This window comes from Arachis duranensis, chromosome 5 (assembly GCF_000817695.3).
Source record: "Arachis duranensis cultivar V14167 chromosome 5, aradu.V14167.gnm2.J7QH, whole genome shotgun sequence".
Taxonomy (NCBI): domain Eukaryota; kingdom Viridiplantae; phylum Streptophyta; class Magnoliopsida; order Fabales; family Fabaceae; genus Arachis; species Arachis duranensis.
This window is the reverse complement of record NC_029776.3, coordinates 14489471-14512190: the sequence shown is the minus strand read 5'-3', so window position 1 is coordinate 14512190 and position 22720 is coordinate 14489471. Positions and strand designations below refer to the sequence as shown.

General features: G+C 33.1%; 3 protein-coding genes across 3 annotated transcripts; 2 read left to right on the top strand and 1 right to left on the bottom strand.

The window, feature by feature from the left end:
• Positions 1–84: 84 nt before the first annotated feature.
• On the top strand, positions 85–1670 carry LOC107488134 (uncharacterized). The gene is made up of 3 exons (XM_052261640.1): positions 85–104; positions 873–982; positions 1061–1670. Exons 1-3 carry the CDS (start codon positions 85–87, stop codon positions 1252–1254), a joined length of 324 nt encoding a protein of 107 aa, XP_052117600.1. The 3' UTR covers positions 1255–1670.
• On the bottom strand, positions 1321–3014 carry LOC107488133 (uncharacterized). Its single transcript, XM_016108826.3, has 6 exons — positions 2290–3014; positions 2058–2196; positions 1884–1965; positions 1761–1812; positions 1604–1658; positions 1321–1499 (listed from the first exon to the last, which is right to left on the bottom strand). Exons 1-6 carry the CDS (start codon positions 2704–2706, stop codon positions 1321–1323), a joined length of 924 nt encoding a protein of 307 aa, XP_015964312.3. The 5' UTR covers positions 2707–3014.
• Positions 3015–6085: 3071 nt separating this feature from the next.
• LOC107488273 (uncharacterized) lies at positions 6086–7811 on the top strand. Its single transcript, XM_016108995.3, has 2 exons — positions 6086–7538; positions 7624–7811. Exons 1-2 carry the CDS (start codon positions 6117–6119, stop codon positions 7723–7725), a joined length of 1524 nt encoding a protein of 507 aa, XP_015964481.1. The 5' UTR covers positions 6086–6116; the 3' UTR covers positions 7726–7811.
• The last annotated feature ends 14909 nt before the right edge of the window (positions 7812–22720 follow it).

Genomic DNA, 22720 nt, shown 5'->3' with positions numbered 1-22720 from the left:
TGGATAATGAAATCAAAACAACAATAAAAGCAGAAGTAAAAACAAAAAATTAAATAAAAAGGGCTGCAGCGGTGGTAGGAGAGGATGGGTTGCGACGGTGAACTGCAAATCACGAGGAGAGAAGAGATGCGATAGTGCTGGTGGATCGCGTGAAAAAGGCTGCGGCAGTAGTGGCGAGAAAACAGCGGTGGCGCGAAGATTCCCCATTCTCCATCACATGCAGCTCTTTCTTTTTTTTATTTAATAATTTTTTAATTAATGATAAAATAATAATAAAAATAAAAAATTTGGTAAAAATAATGATTTTAAAATAAAATAAAACCTTAGAAACTATTTTATAGCAAAAAAAATCTAAAACAAAATAAATTTTCAGCCCCTACTCGTTTTTTTTGGACGTGTTCCTCTACTCGTACTTAACCTAAAAATAAGTTTGATAAAAGTAGCGGAGTTGGGTCATTAGAAAGTTTTGGTCCACTATTGGTATGTTTTCTTTGAGTTGGGTCATTAGAAGGAGGCCCGCCTGACCAAAAAAAGAAGCAAGCCCTTATCTCATTGATTTTATCTTGATTCTACGCCACCTGTCATACACGTGGCTTTAAAAAATTAACAGCTTGGAAACTTCAGGAAGCATCCGTTCTCCATTGTTTTGGTTGAGAAGAAACTAGACTCTCCAGTCATTCATCGATCTTAGCTTCTTGCTTCTTTGTAAGTACTCTTCTTATTCCTTTCTTTTATTTCTTTTTCTATTTCACACTTTCATTCATCTGGGTAAACAGGATTTTCCTATATTCTAATTGTATTCACTTTCATTCGGGAATCTTTGCAAAAATTTCAAAACTTGCGATTTGCTATGTTATTATTATTTATTTCAGGAACTGCAGGATAGTTAGAGAGTACTACATGCGTGGACTTACTGCACTTTTGGTACCTTCAAAATACAGATTCAACCAAATGTACCCGCTGATGAAGAACGCATCACAGGGTAGGTACAATGTCATTTGGAAACCCTATTATGTTTATCGAATTTGGTGAAATAGAATTCTGTATTTGATTGAAGCAGGTACATTTGGGAGTTCAACACCTAAAAAACAAGAAAAGAATGAATCTTGTGGGGAAATGGGGATTGCTGCCAACAAGGACATGGTTGATCCAATTGCCACCTTTAGCAGGCCTCCTCCACTCCCTCCTGTTATAGGACCATTGGTTCTTCTCACTCTGCTAGATTCATGGTGGAACCATGATGATTCCAATTGATGGATGATAGGTAATTAGGTACCCTCTACTAGTTCTTAAATAGATTAGACAGACATGTTGTGGTCTCTACTTGATGAAATACTTGGAAATGAAAATGAGTATGTTGAATGCATAGCTAAACAATCGAACCGTGATGCTCCAAAGCCTTATGTAACCGTCAAGTAGTGGAGTCACTAAAGGTGCTACAAATATATTGTATATTTTCATTATCCATCTAAGTATTGCATGAGGACTCCTTAAGAACCCTGCATCCACACCCATATATGTATATTTTTCAATGAATATGAGTATTTTGTTTAGGGTGACTGAAAGGAGATGTGAGAAATCTATTGAATGAGGACTCACTCACATTCAGCTAACTGTGGGAAGTCATCAAATAATGAAGTCAGAGTCTTCAACAGAGTCTTGTTATTTTATTGATAGAACCAAAAAAGATTAATCAGATGATGCTTCTAATATCATAAGAATTCGAATGTTACAAATTCAGCTTGCACTTTTGGTGTTACCAGAACTATGCCTCCTGGCTTGATTGGGGATTCAATTACTATTTCAGCTCTCCTGAATATACATTATTTCAGAGTGAGCACGTGATTGCACAAATTAAGACTATTAAGAGTTTGAAAATGTACCTAATGACGATGTTTTCTCCTTGTCTTGATAACTTGAAGAAGCTGCAACCTCTGGTGAATGGGATCTGTTCTTCTTTCCATTCTATCGATACCAAAAAAATCATCATCTAGCATTGGCCAATATATTTATTTATTAGGAAATAATAGGAGAAAAGTTCTAGGAACGAAAATGACCCAAGTGCCAATTAGCTGCAGCCGTAAAACCATCATCATCATCATCATCATCATGTTGTCCTTGGCATATTTGTCTAACTTTGAATTTGACATTTTTGCCCATGCTACAACTAAGCTGCTCTAAGAATTGCATCACTTCCTGCAAAACCAATACTCATTCATGGTCTTAGACTATGCAGTTTCTTTTAGGGTAAGTTAAGAGCTAACAACTACGGTTGAGAAACATACAAACCTTCTTTCCTTTGAACGGTTTGGTGAAGGCAAAGTCATAAAAACAAGCATCTCTAGATACACATTCACCCAGTTGCTTTAGCTTTTTCTCGTTGATACATATGTAGAATTCATCAACTTTTTCTGCCGGAGAGGAGTTATGCCTGTAATTGTTGGAATCTCCCTTTGATCCAATGGCAGAAATTCTACTGCTAACCCAAGATTTGCGTAGGGCAATGCTTTTGAAACTCATGCCATGCAAATTGCATGGTCTTTTGAAAGCAAGCCTCTTTGTGATATCTGAGTTTATTCCCCGACATGAGGCGCTGATTGGGAATTTGACACTAGCAATATTCATTTCTATATTTTGATTTTTGGTTACCGAGACATTACCTTGAAGAACATGTAAATATGGCCACTTAATATAATAACATAACATACAACCACGGAAAGGAACAAAGCTTTCTCTTTCTAATAACCAAGGAATAAGTGCGTAGTTTGTTTAGCTTCTCCATCTTGTTTACTACTTTTCTTTTCTTTTCATTTCTGCCTTGACATGAAATCCAAGAATATTACCACATTCTTGGTCCCGTATGTATTAGAATCACCAGATACATTAAATACTGCTGTATGGTAACGTTTTTATTCTCTCTAATGGCACGACATAATATATCGCCTCATCTAAATTCTAATTATTCATATTACATAAACTCTGGTGCCATGCCAGCGATACCCTATGCTTGTAGCATCATATATTCATTCATAATGTTGGGTTGAAAGAAATGAATGCAATTATGAAAAGTCAAGATCAGATATTTGTGATACAACCATCACATAGAAGAAGACAGAGACAAAATTATAGTGTGTCCTTTTGTGTGCCCAAACAGGGGGCAGTCCTCTACCGTCCGATAACTATGTCCACATCTCAGCGTATGAAAACTGGTTGGCCAGACAAGCATGCTAAATTGCCAATTCAACAAACATCAACCAGAAACACTGATGAGAAAGTAAGATCTTTTAATCATTTTTGGTACTTGTAGTCGTGGTATTTGTCAGAAAATATTATATTGTGGACGCTATGGGGTTTGGAGTATGGTATGGCCATTCTTCAATTTTATGCCGAAAATGAAGGGGACAAAGGAGTAAAGAAGATACATTGTTTCTCCAAAGGCAATCTTAATATTATAACAATCATGTATACAAAATAAGGTCAGCTATCAAATAATATATTTATATATATACAAATAGTAAATTTTATGGTGCTTTTGTTATGGTGTCTAAATTGACTAACTTCTCTTTTAAAGTAAAAAATAAAATATTTAAAATAAAATATAAATTATGTAAAATTTATTAAATATTATTTATTTACCTTTTTTAGTATCTTAATACAAAGTAATAGGCACCATAATATTCACCTATACAAATATACAAATATATAATCTTATTTAATGACTAATTTGTTACTTATACTTAGTATTTTTTATATACTAACCATTAACGCACCCGCACGTGTTGATGCATTCAGAATTGAAGGCTGAAAACATGTCTGTCTGTCTCTGAGAAGCTGAAGCTGAAGTTGTGATGCCCTGCCGTTGAGATAAAAGGGAATCTTGAACAAGTGGCGCATATTAGCTGGCATGACCCCTAACGCCTATCACTCACACAAAAATATATTAATGCAACAAATCCAAACCCTCTATATATAAACTACTGTGATGGCATCTTCCTTCATCTTCATATCCACCATACACACTTAGCCTTCTTAGATCATTGAAAACTAAAACAATGAACAACAGGGTGAGGGTGGTTCGTGTTGCTCCGGCATACGGTGGCAACAGGTTGGGAGGGAAAAAGCCACTTCCAAAAAGAGGGCAGATCAAATCAAAGATTGCAGCGAATGCATTTCATTCCATCATCTCTGTCATCTCCAGGGCAGGAGCCTCTTCTTCATCTGCCATACATTCTCCAAGGAAATGTTGAAAATTAAATCCATTCCAAATCCATGCATAATTCAAGGATATTTCTTCACTTTCTTGCATGTTCGTATCATCGTATGTATATTGTAGCTAGGCTAGATACTAGGTAGCTACTTCATTTTCTTTTTGCTTTCGGTCACTGTAATGTCTTTTTTTTTGGAGTGTTTATGGACATAGGCCATTTCTTTGGTTTTGTGATCTCTTTCTTTTGGGGTCTCTGGGTAAAAAAACTTGGGCTTATCTAGCCCATCTCTGCATCAAAAGAATCTATATTAAGAACTATCGGGCTAAGTCCAAAAAACGGCATCGGGCTCAGGCCCCAACTAATGGACGTAATGAGATCTTCAATAAAACGTTGTACTCGTTTATGTTACAGCTAAACTTATATTTGAAGCCCCGTTATATTGTGTTAAAATAAGGACAACTAGTCCAATAAAAATGTCAAAAACATCTTCTCACGAAAATATTAGAGACACGGTGTTGTCAAGTCTAGTTTCTGGTTGTTAACTTTTTGTTGGGCGTAAAGCCTTTTTGTTAACCAAAAAAAAAAATTCTCATAATAATTTTAGTTTAAAAAGTGTGACTTATTTATTTGAATAAAAATAATATTTTTATACTATATGAAAATTAAGTTTTAACATCTATTTTTTAGTAATTAAAATAAAATTCTTTATAAGATGACAATTATAAAATCTTCACTAGAGTATTCACCTAAAATAAAACGTATTTTTATAGAGAAAAAACTTGTCATTAATTTTTTTTTTTAAAATAGAAATGATTCTATAGAGTTAGTAATACTAGGTAAATTGTCTTTTAATTAAGTTTAACTAAATTTTTTTTAATGCATGTTGGCATGTCATTCTTCTTCCTAAGTTTCTTTTTTTTAATGCATGTTGGCATGTCATTCTTCTTCTTCAACAAATTTTTAGTGTTCAATAAATTATTAGACTAATTTAATTGAATTTAATTATCAAAATAATTTTATTATAAAAAAATTAAAGTTGAGAGTAGTTTTTCTCTCAACAATCTATAATGAAAAATGAAAACTTATGAAGATATTTTTAATTTTTAAAAAATAAAAAATACAATCATGGTAAAATAGGCAACAATTGGAACATGTGATTAGTTCCATTGACATTCAACTGAAAAATTACGAGCATTTAATTCACGCTTTCTTACCATCCTTTCTTCCGCTTTATATGTAATGGTGGCTTGAAGCCTAGAACATTGTATTGAAATTTGAAAATGGTAAAAAGAAGCAACAGAAAAAAGTAAGAATACAATTTGACTGATCTGCGGGCCTATTTTGTCGGTGAGAATCTCAATCTGTCGTTTAATTTAGAAAAATAATATTCACGAAAGTTGTCGGTTGAAATGAAGATTGAGTTTTGCAAAGTTTAGGAAGGAGGAAAAAATGATTAGAAAGTAATTTTCAAAAGGATAAAATACAGTTAAAACTTTCCTAATAAGTGTCGTTGGTACATATTAGCTAAAAAGCTCAGAGGTTTTAAAAGGAGAAAGGAAGATATGCATGAAAAAGGTTAAAGAGAAGAATCAGTATTAAAATTTTGTTGCGTGTGATAATTAGTAAGTAATTAGCAATAAAGTAAAGGAGAGAAAATCCAAAGTGTTGAAAGGTGTGATTAGATGTCGCAGCAATAGAAAGTATTGGTTAACCAACTCCCAAAAGTAAAAACATAAAAAATAGGAAGATATGGCTATAATGTTGCACTTCAATCTGAGGACTGTAAATTTGGAAGTGCCTATTCTGACGAGTGAAGATGAGAGTAAGAGACCACATATTTCTAAAATAATTGAAAGTATATAATAGTTAGGGTTCTGCTCTGTTGTGTTCTGCTCTGCTCTGCATTGCATGCTCAGTGATTGTTATCTTCATTGCAAGACAAGCACAATGAAGGATTCATCAGAAAAACTGATTTGGGATCAGAAAAGCGCACCACAGACACGAGCCTCTCCCACAGCAAAGATGATGGTGTGGACCATCCTCTTCGTTTCCCTCACCTACGTTCTCTACACCTTCAAGCTCGTAAGCACCTCCACCACCTGCACCCACGGTCCATTCTCCATCAACCGCATCTCCTCTTCTTCGTCTCCCTCCAATGCCACTGTGCATTCCCCCATCGGCTCATCCTCCCCCACCGACCTTCGCCACGTCGTGTTCGGAATCGCCGCCTCCTCCAAGCTCTGGGAGCATCGCAAGAACTACATCAAGCTGTGGTACAAGCCCAAGTTGATGAGAGGGGTGGTCTGGCTCGACGACCGAGTCAAGACCCACCGCAAAGAAGGCCTACCGCCGGTGAAGATCTCCACCGACACCTCCAACTTCCCTTACACCAACAAGCTGGGCCACCGCTCCGCCCTCCGAATATCGCGGATCGTGACGGAGACTCTCCGCCTGGGCCTGAAGGACGTCCGGTGGTTCGTGATGGGGGACGACGACACCGTCTTCGTCACGGAGAACCTTCTCAGAATTCTTCGGAAATACGACCACAACCAATACTATTACATCGGTAGCTTGTCGGAGAGCCACTTGCAGAACATATTCTTCTCTTACGGCATGGCGTACGGCGGCGGCGGCTTCGCCATCAGCTACCCTCTTGCGAAGGCTCTGCAGAAGATGCAAGACCGATGCATTAAACGTTACCCTGCTCTGTACGGCTCAGATGACAGAATGCAAGCTTGTATGGCGGAACTCGGTGTTCCACTCACAAAAGAAATCGGTTTTCATCAATACGACGTGTATGGGAACCTCTTCGGGCTTCTTGCCGCACACCCTGTGACGCCATTGGTATCACTCCACCACCTGGACGTTGTTGAGCCAATATTTCCCAACGCCACTCGGGTGGAAGCTCTGAAACGCCTCACCATTCCCATGAAGCTTGATTCCGCCGCCCTCATCCAGCAATCCATCTGCTACGACAAGAACAGCCGCTGGACTGTTTCCGTTTCTTGGGGGTTCGCCGTTCAGATATTCCGCGGCATGTTCTCGGCACGCGAAATGGAGATGCCTTCTAGAACCTTCTTGAATTGGTATAGGAGGGCGGACTACACTGCCTATGCTTTCAACACGCGTCCCGTTAGCAGAAACCCGTGTCAGAAGCCATTTGTTTTCTATTTCTCCAAAGCCACATTCAATTCCACACAGCAACTCACTCTCACTCGATACGAAAGACACCGTGTCCCTCATCCTGAGTGCCGCTGGAGGATGCCTGACCCTTCTGCTATCGACAATGTCATCGTCTACAAGAAACCGGACCCCCATCTTTGGGATAGAGTAAGCATTCTTCTATTACTTACTAATTACATTCAAAACTCACCAAACTTTCATTCTTTTATTTTATATATTATTTGAATTTCAGGCGCCTAGGAGAAACTGTTGCAGGGTCATCAAGTCCAACCACCAAGGAACAATGGTCATTGATGTGGGTGTATGTAAGAGCGGTGAGGTTACCGAAATTTAATCACCCTAATCACCTTACTAATTTATATTAGGGTGGGACATTCTTATGCAGCAGCAGCTTCTTGTCCATATTCTTAGGGCTAATTTCTTTATGAAATTGAGTGGGTTGTGGAAGGAAAGGTAGGTGTAAGGGGAAAAAAAGGATTTGCAGTTTATTACTGTGTTATTTATTTTTGCTTACAATTGTGTATTTTAATTTAATCAATAATGAAGATGGGATAACAGAGATGTTCAATTTGTAAACTGAACCCGAGAGAATCTTCAGACTTCACCACACTATGCATGCGTGCATGTATGAATTTGAGTGTAACACTCAGCAGTAGTACATATTAGAAAGTGAAATAAAGAATTATAGATGATGTATACTTGCCAATCTTAACTAAGGCCCAATTTAGATAAAGGAATGACTATCTTGAACAACTTGAACAACCATCAATCAAATAAAAATACATTATACTCTAATTTAATACTATTAATTAAATTTATTTTTTTAACTCTATTAATTCACATTATTCACACATTGTTCAAAAAAATTATTGGTTATCAATACTTTTCTCTTAGATAAATAGCTTAATTAATCTTTTTTTGAAAAGTAATTTATATAATAAATGGCAAAAAAATATAGGTAGATAATGAAAATGCTAAATAATGTGAATAATAAATATATTGGATGTTCATTTTATTAGGTGTACGGATAGTTATTCTAATATTAAAATTTAGGTAGGTAATTTGGAGGTGTAGTGTGTTTTGATTTTATTGGTGGTTGTTCATGTTGTTCAAGAAAGTTATTAATTGCCTAATATATCCTAAATGACTATATTAAAAGTAGCTTATAAATAAGTTATTTTGTGTTTGTAATTTTAGTTTTAAAAGTGCTTATTTCATAGAAATGTGATAAAAATCAGTATTATTACGAGAGAGGAGTCATTTTTTTAACTTCTCTATAAGCTCTTAAATAGTTTTTTAGAAAGCTGCAATTTGATTTTGAAAATTGTACCGGATATTAATATTGCTACTTTTTATAAGTCAAAAGTTTAAAAAAATTATTTTTGAAACTTCTCAAACTAGCCCTAACTGGATTTTGCTAAATAAACAATGATTTTTGTGAATAATGTGAATAATAAGCTCTAAAATTGATCAAATAAAGTAAAAACACACTACAATCCTAAATTACTTACCTAAATATTAATATTAAGATAACTATTCACACACCTAATAAATTGAACATCCAATAATCTATTGTTCATATTATTTAATATTTTCAGTGTGTTCCTATACTTTTCTTAACTAAAAATGTTGCTACAACAGAAAAAGCTCTGGTGCTGGAAATAGACACTTTCTTTGATAGAAAGCAAGTTAGGGGAAATACTTATTTTAGTGTTTGTTTGGATTGTTCTTTTAGTAAAAAAATATTTTTTTTAAAATAAAGTATTTTTATTCAATTTAAAATCTTTTTAAATAGGATTTTTAAAAAAATTATAAAAAAGATATTTTTAATATTTGAAATTTTTTTTAAAAAAATTATTTAAATATAAAATAACTTTTATTTATTAAAATTTTTTTTTCAAAAATCAATCTAAACTAACTCTTATTTTGTTATATCTTTTTCATTATGATGTTCTATTCTTAATTAGTTTATCTTCCATGAAAAGAGCTTTTTATGCTGGAAAAAGCATATTGAGGAGTTTAAAAGACTAATTTATAGTTGAACTCATTCATCCACAACAATTCAATATTCTTAATTTATTAATAAATTAATTGTCTTCCATATTAGATTTTAAATTTAAATTAAAAAATCGAATAAAACTATCTTCAAACAGATACGCATTTTCCATTGAAATGGAACAAAATAAGTTATGAGAAATCAGAACTCACAAGAAATTCTCCATCAAAATTTATATTTCTAGAAAAATGTTATATGTATTTTTTTTTATATGTCTTTCACTTTTAGCATTAAAATAAAAGTGAAAAAAATAATTTTTATTTTTTATACTATAAAATGATATTAAAATAGGATAAATATAATTTCTCTTATTTCTGATGCTAAAATTATTTTTTTTTATTTTGTATCTCAACACGCTAATAACTAAATTATTATAAATTTAAGTTTTGTTTAAAAATTTGGTTCTAGTAAATAACAAGTGAGTTGATGATCAATCAATAAATCCAAATTTATTATGGTACAATAATATTACAATGTGAATGCAGCATGTCATTTACCCCTTCTCTCACTCATTTTGGATTGACACAAGCACAGAAACAGTCACCAACAACTGCTTATTATCCTTATTATCCTCCGTAATCCTTTTGCGGCACATGCGCACTTCACATTAATAATGATGCATGGAAGCTAATAAGCTAAGCGAGGCGATAAGGTGATGATGAACGAAGAAATATATGGCTTTTGTATCATCAAAATTTGTCACGTGTATCGTACTCAAACACGTCCAGGTATAGAAGAGGATAACTCTTTACTGCCATGCATCGTGGAAAGAATATAAGAATATAAATCCATCTTCTTCATTCGTTTCTTCTCCCATCACGTGAATCCTAATTAAAATACAGACAACGCAAACGTTTAAAATTGGATTTCTGCATTTCCACTTTATTTGCTTCCTTCTTCCAATTTGCAGCTGAGTAATGAATGCATTTGGGGACCAATCCTCATGCAATACTACCTACAAATTAAGTTAATAGCTAGAGTTTCTCTGATTCATTCATTGCATTATTGTTAATTACGTTGTAATATCTATTACCTAAACCATTTTTTCAAAACAGATGTAGACAATCAAAATAAAAATTACTTTAATTTGTTAGTTATTTAATGTATAACTGTAATTAATTGTAGAAAAAATACATAAGGAGTACATAAAGAGTACATAAGGTATAACCACTAAACAAACGTTTTTAGTTTTTCATTTTTGAACTTTTAATATCTGAATTTAGTTTTGTAATAAATGGAAAGAGATTCTGCTTCAGATTTGTTCAACATTGGCTTAGAAAATGGCAATTGAAACGTGTGATGAATCAAAACAATGTACAATCATGGTGTTGGAATCTTTCAATTCAGATAATTACTAATATCCACACAAATTTTATAATGAAGAATATAATGGCAGGGCAATACACAAGTTTGCTTTGATGAAATGCAAAAGTGCCAAAGGAGAATTGAATAATTAACAGAAACTTTTTTTCAAAGCCTATCACTTTCGTGCTCAGAGTCTTAGCTGTATGTTCCGGTGGCTGTTTGCAATTGATTCAAGCATAGCATACTTAACAGTGAAAGATTTCTTGGAGGGTGGTCCTCTATCTCAAACTATTATTTTTTCTGTTGGTTAAATAACAGTCAAAATTACTACTGCTCTTATACGCAAACAAAAATAATTGTTGTATCTCAAACTTAGGTACCTGACATATATTACTTTATTTAAGCTCAAAACTACTTCAATAGGGTCTGCTATATGAGGAGGGATATCCAGGTCCTGACATCTCTGCTCTGCCCTATTTACAACCAATGCTAATATTGATTAAAATAACTTATCTCATCTTAATATGATGTTTTTAACTCTTTTTATATTAATTCATATTTGTAATTCAAATGATATAGTTTATAATTTAATGTATTTTTTCTTTGAAAATTAAGAATAAAAGAAGATACAATTAATTAATTACCTTTATGAATTTTTTTAAGTTATTATTTTCTCCCCTTATAATTTTATATTTTATAATAGTGAAATGTCCACCCAAAAATAAAATATATTACACACAGAATAAAAAAGGTGAAAAAGTCTTAATATCGATGAAAATAAAATAAAAGATAATGAGTATATATTTTTGTTTTTTATTGTATTTTTTTAATTTAATAGAATTTTAAAGTGAATATTATAAAGTTGATAATTGAGAACTGTTGAGTGATTTGATAGATTTGACTGAATTGTCATCTAACGATTTTTGACTATCAATTTTACATGAAGATAACTGTGTATATGTATTTCTGTAAGTAAAGTTAGTATTGTTGAGTTAAGAAATTAACTAAATTAATAAGTGATGACAAACATTATTGTTGGGCAAAACAAATAATTAGTGTTGATCAATTATAATTGCGTATCATTAACTATCTATAATATATTGCAGGCCAATATGTGAATCAAATGAAATGAGAAATAAAACAAGGCTGACGGGCCAACAATATAAACAAAGTCCATAAAGAAACAAAGCTGAAGAAATCAGAACGGGCCAAGCATATCACTACCCGATCCAAGCCCGATTTTATTTCAAGCAATTCCCTCCATCTTGCTCTTACCAAAGCAACGCTCCTCTCTCTGTTGTCCTAGTCAAATCAAAGTTTCAGAAAAGTAAGAGAAAGAGAAAGAGCTTCTTCCACACGCCATTCACAGAAGAAGAAAGAAAGAGAAAAATCAAGCTTGAGAGGCCGAAGTCTAATCATCCAGAATAAACCAAATCAAGCTTAGGTCAAGATTAAAAGTAAACTATTTCTTCTTCCATGCATCAGATCTTCTTTTCTTCCTCCCAACTCTCTGCAAGTCCGAAAATGGCATACAAGGGAAGTAGCCTTCATCCCCAATCTGCTGTGTATCCATAGTCTTAAACATGACTTGGGGATCAAGTTGGTTTTCAAGGGTCCAGATTAAGTTGACCACTAGAAGAGTTTTGTGGTTGTTGCGTTATGACTTTCGGCCAAGATGAAGGAGTCAGAAGAAAAAGTTTCTACTCTAAGGTTTAAGGAGAAAAAGTGAATTTGGGGGTTGGTGAAGCTCAAGGCTCAAGGTGTTGACCTTGGAAGAAGAACCAAGCAACATGCAAGGAGATAAAAGAAGTTTGCTGTTCATTCAGAAAGTAAGGAGAGTTAACCAGAGTATTGAGGTTTTGTTCTAAGAAGTGTTCTTTGAGAAAGTTCAACTAACTAGACAGTGTATCCTAATCAAAGGTACATTCTGCCAGTATGAAGAACTGAATCAGAGGCTTGCTACTCTGCTTTTCGCATAGTACAAAGGCTGTTGATGAAGTCAATCTCCTTCATGTTTTACTGATTGTAATGTATTTTTCTATGTTTATCTTTCTGTAATTTCTTGTGAGAAAAGGCATTGTGAGAAAGCTCAAGTAAAAGCCATGAGTGGAAAAACGTTGAGTGATACACTTGAGAGAAAAGCCTAGAGTTATTTTCTGATTTCTTTAGGTTGGTTAAGTGTCTTGTATCTTGTACCTGTTTGGTATCCCTTTCTTAGTTGGGTTAGCACTAAGAGTGAATAGTTAGGTGTTAGCATAGCCAATGTCAAGTTAGGTTAGAACTTGAGTGTGAAATTGGTGTATGTAATACTTTTAACTATAGTGAAAATTCCTCCATTGTTGTGGAGGAGACTGGACGTAGGTTGCATAGTACAAGGCAACCGAACCAGGATATATGCTAGTGTTAGCTTTTCTCTTCTCTGCTGTGTTCTATTTTTCTGATATTCATGAGACAAAAATAAATTGTCTCATAAATTTCCGCTGCTGAGAACAAACAGAATCAGATTTGAAAGTTTTGTTTAAAACGGGTTATAACAGCTACAAAAAGAAAGGCATAGATTCAACCCCCCTTCTCTAAGCCTACTGATGCGTGAGATCTTGTCTATCTTTTCCTAATGAATTTGCACTTAAATTATTGAGTTTAATTAAGAATTAATTATATTTTAGCCACTATGGATGCTATTTTGAGTTTTGGACAATTTTATTTATTTTAGATAGCATTCGGCGGGATTTGATGGAGTTTCTGCAGCTCAAGAATCAAAAGAGATTTCAGCGAGGAGCGACGCGTACGCGTGACTGACGCGTACGCGTGATTTGGAGCTTTCCATGGTGACGCGTGCGCGTGACTGATGCGTACGCGTGATTTGAAGATTTGCTCAGTGACGCGTCCGCGTGACTTGCGAAGAAGACCAGCGACGCGTACGCGTGACTGACGCATACGCGTGACATGCGCCACGTGCAGAAAACGCAGAAAACGCTGGGGGTGATTTCTGGGCCCCATTTTAGCACCCAAGTTAGGCGCAGATCCAGTGAAGCCAAGTGGTCCTCACGTTACAAGACGCGGAGTAGTTAGTTAATTCTTATTTAAATTCAAATTTGATTTTAAAATAGGAAAAGATATTATCTTAATTTAAAATATTATATTTTAAATTAATTATGATTAGTTATAAAAAGGGGAGACTTCTCTTCTATTAGGTAGATTCCATTAGAGGGATTCCATTAGGAAATTCTATACAAATTTACATTCTACATTCCATGAGCAACTAAACCTCCACTGTTAAGGTTAGGAGCTCTGTCTATTTGTATGGATTGATTTTATTGCTTTTTCTATTTTAATTTATGTTTTGGATTTATATTTAAGAATTGTTTTCGTTCTTTATCTTATGGATTTGGGTGGAACGGAAGTATTACCCTCTTTCTATTTGAGTTCTTGTATAACTTGGAAAAGCTCTATACTTGAACAATAGCTTGAAAACATATTCTCCTAAATTCTAATTATCTGGATTTAACGGGATACGTGACATATAATCTTTTTATTCTTTGGGTAATTAGAGTTTTTGTGGCATGCAAACTGGAATTTGATCATGTACCCTTTAATTGGAATTAATTGACCAAGAAATTGACAGTTAATGAATTTTAGAGGAGACTAAGAAGGTCTAAGGAATTAGGGTCTAGTCACATATAGTTTGCCATAAATTAAATCCTACATAATTAAAATAGTTAGTAAGAAAAGTTAATCCGGAAAAATAGATAACTCTGAAATTTTAACTGTTTTCTCAAATATTTTATTCTCAACTTATTTATCTGCCTGTCTTTGATATTCTGAATTTACATTTAAACCTTTTGAACATCTCAAAACCCTTTTCTGCTTGCCTAACTAAGCCTATCAAATACTATTGTTGCTTAATCCATCAATCATCGTGGGACCGACCCTTACTCACGTAAGGTATTACTTGGTACGACCCGGTGCACTTGCCGGTTAGTAGTGTGGGTTGTAAAATACCGCACCACCTACCACAACCTTCAAGTATGCAAACTTAATTTTGTTGAATGATTTATACCTTTCATTGCAAATATGTATCTTAATTTACGTACAAAAATGCTATTTGTATACTAAAATCAGTCATTAAAATCAGCCACTAATGTATTTATGTATAAATACATGTGTAATTTAATTTATTTTTAATATATATTTATATTCTAACATGTATTTTATACTGATAGTTGACTTTAGTAACTAATTTTAGTGTACATATAACATTATTCGTTTACCCACCCTAACCGTGATTAAAAATACTATGCATTGTTAATTGTAAGATGTTATAACTTATCAACTTTTTATTTATCAAGTTTTTGTTAAGGGAAATTGAGATAGAGGTAAGTAATTATGGTTAATAACATAATAGATCTCCAATTTAAGGTATGAATCCTTCCATTGAAGTTTGCAGGCCAACCGTGAAAAACAATTTAAATTCTATTAAGTTAAAAAAATACAAAAAAAAAACCTCATACGTTTACAAATCATTTCCAAAAACCAGATTCATTCATTTTCTCCATTTTTTACTTTTAGATACCCATCTATTTTTCATGTCATGTGTTTTGGTCCATCTAGACTAAAGATTAGGAAAGTATATGGGCATGATAAAATTAGATTTGTCTTAATCTAGACTCGACCCTGAATATATATTGAGTCTATTTTTTATATTATAATTCGATCTTAAACCTGATAAAATTTATACACATTCGAGCCATAATTATATCGGATAAAAATAAGATAAAAATTGTTCTGAGACTTACCTAGAATCAGGGTGATTTGGGCCTGAACATGAGATCCAAATGCCTTTAGGTGAAAGATTCGACGTCTTCTCCTGTAGGGATGAAGTTGTCCGAATTCCTCGTGAGGAAGTGAGTGTGGTATCTGTAAGAGATTCCGATGCTTAAGTTAGTAGGGTTTTAGGTAGGTTTACCCTGATTCAGTTTCTGTAGGCTAACACACTATAAAAACGTTGAGTATCGTTAGATTTGCTGTCAGATTTAGCGGCGAAATAAATCTAATAGTATAAACCTCATCAATAACTGTTTATCAGCGGATTTTTTCGTCCGCCACTAATTACCCGCGGATTTAGCGGCAGATATAAATTTTTAATTGCAAAATTTTGGAACTTGTTACTGTCGGATTTTTGCCCCGATAAATCCGACGATAATATATTATTTGTTATTAATAATTAAATTAATAGTTACCGGCAGATTTAACCGATAGTAAATCCGATGATAAACTTAAATTTTAGTTTTTTTTAATTTGTTTGAAAATTCAATATATAATTTTATATTTTAAAATTTAATCATTTCTAAACAAACAAAGTTCAAAGTTTTATAATTTTTCTATATTTTTTAGTTAAAAATTCACAAACAAATTTAAATATCAAAGTTTATTATTAAAAATAGAATTGAATTAAGTAGAAAAATCAAATTTAAAATGCACTAGACCTTCAATTACAAAAGTTGAACAAAATGGTATAAAATTATAGTCAACTTGTCATGAATTGACAAAAAGAGAGAAAGATATCAATTATTATGAAAAACAATACTAATTTATCAGACTCCACTATTAAATTGGGCAAATAGACAATAACAAAAAAATTGCTGACAATTATTCAACATGAGAAATATTACCTTGTCACCGTAGGATGGAGTGTGGTTCAGACTTAAAATAGACCACATTCAATCTGAAGTGATGACGTGGTAAGACTAAGAGAGTATACAAAAAAGTAGTCATCAAATCTCTTTCTTTTTACCCATTTTTACTGTTCAATACTCGTATAGAAAATTTTGAAGTAAGAGAAAGATCTAAGTAATTGTTTGAATCATGTTGCGGGATGAGCGAAAAATTAAGGATTCCAAAATTATCAGCATATTAAAGAAATTATTGTGTATTATTAATGGTGTATGACTTACCCAGAGCACATATATAAGTACTATAACCACATGTCCAATGTATATGGTTGTTGCGAAAACATGAGTAGTATCAAACATCATTCCAAGTTGTTGTGTAAGTCCAAGAAGAAAGGTTGTGCAGCTAGATATACAAAATAAAAGTTGAAAAGTACATTGAATTGAATTCAATTTAAGAGAAAACAATTAACTCTAAAACAACCAGAAGTGTAACGAGAAATTGAATCTACCTTTTCACTACTAATACATTTTCAAAGGTGAATAATAATGCAAAATTGATGGGTTTGGCAAAAACAATCATTCACTACAAAATAGAAAGAAAAATGAAAAATAAATAAAAAATAAAATATCATGTGTTCAGTTCTCAACATTTGACTTGAGCATATTGTCAGAAATTGAAGAAAAGAAAGCTAAAAATAATTGACCACACGGAAATAGAAAAATTTACTGCTTAAAAAAATTACTATTTTTTATATTAAATTATGCACAAACTTTAATGAAAAGTAAATATATCATTGATCTTTGGCTCTGATTCGTGATGTTTCTAAGATCAATTAATGGGTCTTCATTGCTAAGTCTTGGGTTAGAGTAACAGAAAAACAAGAAGAAAAACATTTCTTGAGGGTGGTTAAGAGATCCTTATTCTCAGATACATGTACTTTCTGATAAACGAAAAATTAACAGAGGAATTTTGTTGGTAAATAATTTCTCAAAATAACTTCGTTGTAATTATAATTCTAAACCGACAAGCAATTCTCGGTCAACATTTAAATTTTTTGTCACAAGTACAAATCCAATAAAATAACCAAAGTATTCAAATTTCGGGTCGTCTCTCAAAGGAATTGCAGGGAGGTGTACTTCTTATTGGTTATAGTTTTGTATATTTTTGGGTTTTGGGTTTGATAACAAGAAAATATAAATTGAGAGAAAATAAACTAACAATTAAGAAAGGTCCTAGTACGGGTTGAGAATTGGAATTCCTATCCTCATCGTCATGGTCAATTGTGATGGGAATTGACTTTTTCTCTCACTTAGTTAACCTCTAATGATTGAAGAAAAGTCAATTGAGCAAAATCAACTTAAGTTCACAAGTCCTAATCAAAGACTAGATTTAGTGCAGCTCAAGCCAACTAGAAACTTTCAATCACCAATCAACAAGAGACCTTGACAATTCAAGAGTCTCCGAATTACTCAATCCAAGCCAAGAACACAAAAATCTAAATTAACATCCACCCAAATATTTTATCAAACACTTGAAAGGCATAAAATAAAAGTATAAAAAATTAATAAGAGATAGTAAAATCTAAGACTAACAAATGCAAGGAAAATTAATAACCAACAATTGAAGAAAGAAGTCATAAACATGAAACACGTCAAATTGCATTAAAATGAAGTTAAATCTAACAAGAAGAATTCATAAACTAAATGGGAAAAATAAAGAAATCAACAAGAAAAGATAAACTAAGATACTAGAACAATAAAAGGTAGAAAAGAAACTAAAATAAAGCAAGATAGAAATCTCAATTTGAGAAGAAATAAAACTAAAAGAAACCCTAAAACCTAGAGAAAGAGGAGAGCCACTCTCTCTAGAATTCTACATCTAAAATCTAACTAATGTCTGAATGAATGATTGATTCCTTTTTTCCAACTCCACTCTACAGCCTCTTGTCTTCATTTTCGGGCTTGAAAATGGGTCAAAAGCAGCCTAGAAATTGCCCCTAGCGAATTCTCTTTACTGAAGCACGTGATGCTCGTCACGCTTACGCATCGCTTGAACTCTGCATTGGCTACGCGTAGGCGTCAGCCACGCGTGCGCATCATTTGGTTATGGCTTGGTCACGCGTATGGGTCAGTCATGCGTACGCGTGGACACCAGCTTCTCAAAACTTCAATTTCTTGTGTTCCTTCCACTTTTGCATGATTCATTTTCATCCTCTAAGCCATTCATACCCTATAAACCCTAGAATCACTTAACAAACACATCACGGCATCGAATGGTAATAAAAGAGAATTAAAAATAAGCAATTTTAAATCCTAGGAAGCATGTTCTCAATCATAGCATAAAATTCGAAAAGAAACTTAAAAATATGCAATTTACATGAATAAGTGTGAGAATAGTTAACAAAATTCACTCAATTCAATCCAAAATATACCATAAAATAGTGGTTTATCAAAAATACCACGAAAAAAACTAGAATAATAACAAAATAAAAAAATATAATATCAAAAACCGTTGTGCTTCTAATAGTTTGAAAAAGCTTTGCACGTTAACTATTTTGTTTCTAATATCCTAAATTGGACAAATGTTATTTATATACTTTCTCTCACAGTAAATTTATACTTGGTGAAATAAAAATATGCAAACAAGGCAAGTTAAAAACACATAAAAACTGCATAACAAATATAAAAGTAGCATACAGTTTCTCTTGTGGTCTTACCAGTAACATGCAAGCAATACCAGCAATCAAACAAGCTACAAATCTGTAAATTCTCTACTTTATCCTGACATAATAACAGAAAAAATATTAGAGCTAAAAGATCAAAATAAGTTTAACCAACAATTGAAGCAACTACGGGCAGAGAAATCAGAAGCAGAGGTGGAACTGAATGTTGGTTCAAAAAAGGGGTCACGGCAAAAAATGGTTATAGGTTTTTTATTAAAAAAAAATTGAAAACAAGATAGAATAGAGAAAGAGATGAGGGCAACCTACCTGGATGACAGAGGAATGACACAACTCCGATAACAGAGGGAGAGGCAGTGGCTTCTCTTCCAACGGTGGCAGAGACAGAAGGAGCAACTCCATTTGAGGAAACGAAACACGATACAGGCGACTTAACGCAAACTTTGGAGGAGAATGGAGGTGGGTAGCACTGGCGGAGGGTGGCCGGAGGGGTTGCCAGAAGTAGTTGCAGGGGAGAGAGAAGAAAGAGGAGAATGGGAGAGAGAGAAGAGTGTTCTTGAAAGTGAGGAGAGGGCCACACATTTTAAATTTAGATAAGGTTTACCGGTGGATATATCCGACGGTATTGCAATGCATATGACCAAACACACAGCATTCTATTAATTGAGATTTACCGGCGGATTTGTAATTCCGACAGTAATGCTTGCGCCAATTTTTCTTTTTTTCCTCTAAATATTACTGGTGGATTTACCGTCAGAAAATCTAATTCGGCGGTAACTTTTTTTATTCGACGAATTTATTGCCATATCTACCGATAAATCCGCTGATAAATTCACCGCTAATGTTCGACGCTAATTCCGACGGTAAATCCGACGATATTCAACATTTCTTTTTGTAGTGACGATGCGTTCGCTGGCGGAACCACAACGACGACTCCTCTAAACGTACCCTCAATGAAGCTGCGAATCTCTTCGAATTAAATGGAAGAAGTAAATCAAATCATATTTATTGTAGTGCCACTGCCACGGTCACCACAACACCACAACGACGGATTGAAAAAAAAAATAAGAGAAGCAATTATACAAATCCACTTAAAAATGAATGTTGAAATTGTTAGGTAAACAATGACTATCTTGAATAATATGAATAATCACCAATTAAATAAAAATACACTACACCATAATTTAATGCTATGAATTAAATTTACTCTTTTAACCCTATTAATTCACATTATTCACACATCGTTCAAAAAAGTTGTTGGTTATTTATACTTTTTTTTATTTTATCATTAAAATTTAAAATTTAAAATTTTAGGTTTTTAGTACTTGTTACGTGATTAAAAAATAAATATTGAAGCAGAGAATAAATAAAAAATAATTGGCAGAACATGAAATAAAATACAATAGTGAAGCACTGAAGCGGATGATTTTTTTGTTGGATACAATGCATGTAAATTTACTAATATAATGCCAATCCATGGAATTTCTAGTGATGACAACTGAGATGAACTTATCTACGATAAAAGCTGTACAGCTAGTTGTATTCTGTCAATTAAAATTGAGTTAAATAAAATCGCCATTAGTAATTTTTTATTTAAAAAAAATTACGAAACACCACCCACAATTTCACTTCTCCCGTAAGACTCCCATATTAATGAAATTTAATAAAAAAAATGGTATTCGCCCATATTTTTTTTTCTCTTCTCTTTTTCCTTTTTTATTTTTTTTGTTTTTGTCTGGTCTGACTCATATATTTTTGCAAGAACACATGTTATTGGTCATATACAAAATATATGTTTTGTCAAGTTTTCATTGCTTGGGTCTGAGTTGCTTGAAAAAAGAAAACCACGCAGAAGGCCCAAGGAAAAGAAAATTACCACACATTAGCACATTATTGGAAACGCATACATTCCTGAGAAATTTAAATGATAAAAATGCTGGGCTAACCTAACACAAAACAGAAGACTAAATGCTTTGTATGGGCATGCTGGCCCAATATTTTTGTATCATATACGATATACAAAAGTACAAACTTTATGACAAAAAAATAAAAAAGAAGTACAAACTACAAACTTTACTATATGGAATTGAAAAACTGAAATACGAATAGGTGAGTAACACTGAATTTGGGTATAATATATTTCAATAAAAATGAATGAAAACTCGATTATATTGCCTTATATTTTAATCAGTTAGTACTTAGTAGCAACCACATTAAATTCCTTCGTAAACCCTGCCTAGAGTACTACTGTTCGAAGGTATTGAACATGTATTCCGGAGCATATCTTCCATTCCAGGGTCAAGTTAAAAATGAAGTTGAAGCAATGCGTAAAAAAGAATCTTCCCTCCTATTTATTAAGGTGTTAAGGTTTGTAGCAAATAAATACATAGCAGAGATAGGTACAGAGTACAGACAGCGAAACACATTCAAAAAGGAAACATGATACACTCGCAATTTTTGCGCAAGTTTTATTGAGTTACCAAACTGGAAAGTTGGTTGTGACTGCTGAGAGGACTCATGAGAGAAGCAAGCCTTCCATCTTTTTGCTAAAGAATATTGAGTATAAATTAAACAAATAAATAAATTATATCGGCACATACATACATATAGAAGCTAAGGAAAGATTCTTGTTTTCTTTACGAATATATATAATAACTATGTCTATCTCACCCTACTCATCCGCACTCTCTTGTTCATATCATTCAGCATATAAATGTGACTATAAATTAAAGAAGCTTCACTACTCTGATCCCCATACTTGACATAGCACAAGCTCAGAATACGTAACAAAAAAAACTTTAGGGTTTCATATGATGACAACAAATTATGCAACTGTTCGATGATGATCAGATCAGAAGAAAATTGTTCCAGTATGAAATAAGTTAAACAATTTGATTCATGCATGAAATCTCTATTATATAATTCTACAAAAAAAATGTTTTATTCTTTTTGTCTTTATTCCAGAATAATTAATTTAAATATATCCAAGCTAAGAAAGCTGAAAATAGCCATTTAAGGCTCCAGTGGAAAAAATATTTGATGATATCTAGTGTAGGATCTTACCCTTTGTTATTCAATCTCTCCTATTTAATTTTGGTCTCACTTATAGAATTAAAGATGAAAAATCACACTTTATTTTCTCAATTGTTAAAAAAATTGGAGAGGATCCATTTCTATTAATTTCCCACATTTCATATGGTTGCGATTATTAATATTCCAAATCATTATCCATTTCGAATATATATATTTAGATTTTGAATCATTAGTTGTTAATTTAATTCTCTTTTCCGTGTTGAAAAGTGAAATCCATGGATAATGTTATTAGAAGGGACATATAGAGATTCAAATGAAGAGAAATGGCGTGTATATATAGTAGCGTAAAACGAACAGAGATAAACGAAGGGATGAAAATACGTATCAAGTAATCACTAATGGACTGATGCGATTCTATTCGTCATCCTATGGAAGCACAATAATGCAAGTTGAGCATAAATATAAATCAAATATGTATGTATGGGTGTGGATGTGGGATGTGAACAACATACATAGTGCCGCTAACACTGAACTTGTTGAAAAGGTATCTTTCTCATTGGCCAAAAAGAAGGGTTAACACAT

Bases quoted from the DNA above. Each gene is read 5' to 3' on its own strand.
- LOC107488134 (XM_052261640.1), top strand. From the start codon at position 85: ATGGGTTGCGACGGTGAACT. The intron at 105-872 runs GCAAATCACGAG...TATTTATTTCAG, and splicing joins ATGGGTTGCGACGGTGAACT to GAACTGCAGGATAGTTAGAG. The intron at 983-1,060 runs GTAGGTACAATG...TGATTGAAGCAG, and splicing joins GATGAAGAACGCATCACAGG to GTACATTTGGGAGTTCAACA.
- LOC107488133 (XM_016108826.3), bottom strand. From the start codon at position 2,706: ATGTTATGTTATTATATTAAGTGGCCATATTTACATGTTCTTCAAGGT. The intron at 1,813-1,883 runs GTACATTTTCAA...ATGTATATTCAG, and splicing joins GGAGAAAACATCGTCATTAG to GAGAGCTGAAATAGTAATTG. The intron at 1,659-1,760 runs GTAACACCAAAA...TAAAATAACAAG, and splicing joins AGCCAGGAGGCATAGTTCTG to ACTCTGTTGAAGACTCTGAC.
- LOC107488273 (XM_016108995.3), top strand. From the start codon at position 6,117: ATGCTCAGTGATTGTTATCTTCATTGCAAGACAAGCACAATGAAGGAT. The intron at 7,539-7,623 runs GTAAGCATTCTT...TTTGAATTTCAG, and splicing joins ACCCCCATCTTTGGGATAGA to GCGCCTAGGAGAAACTGTTG.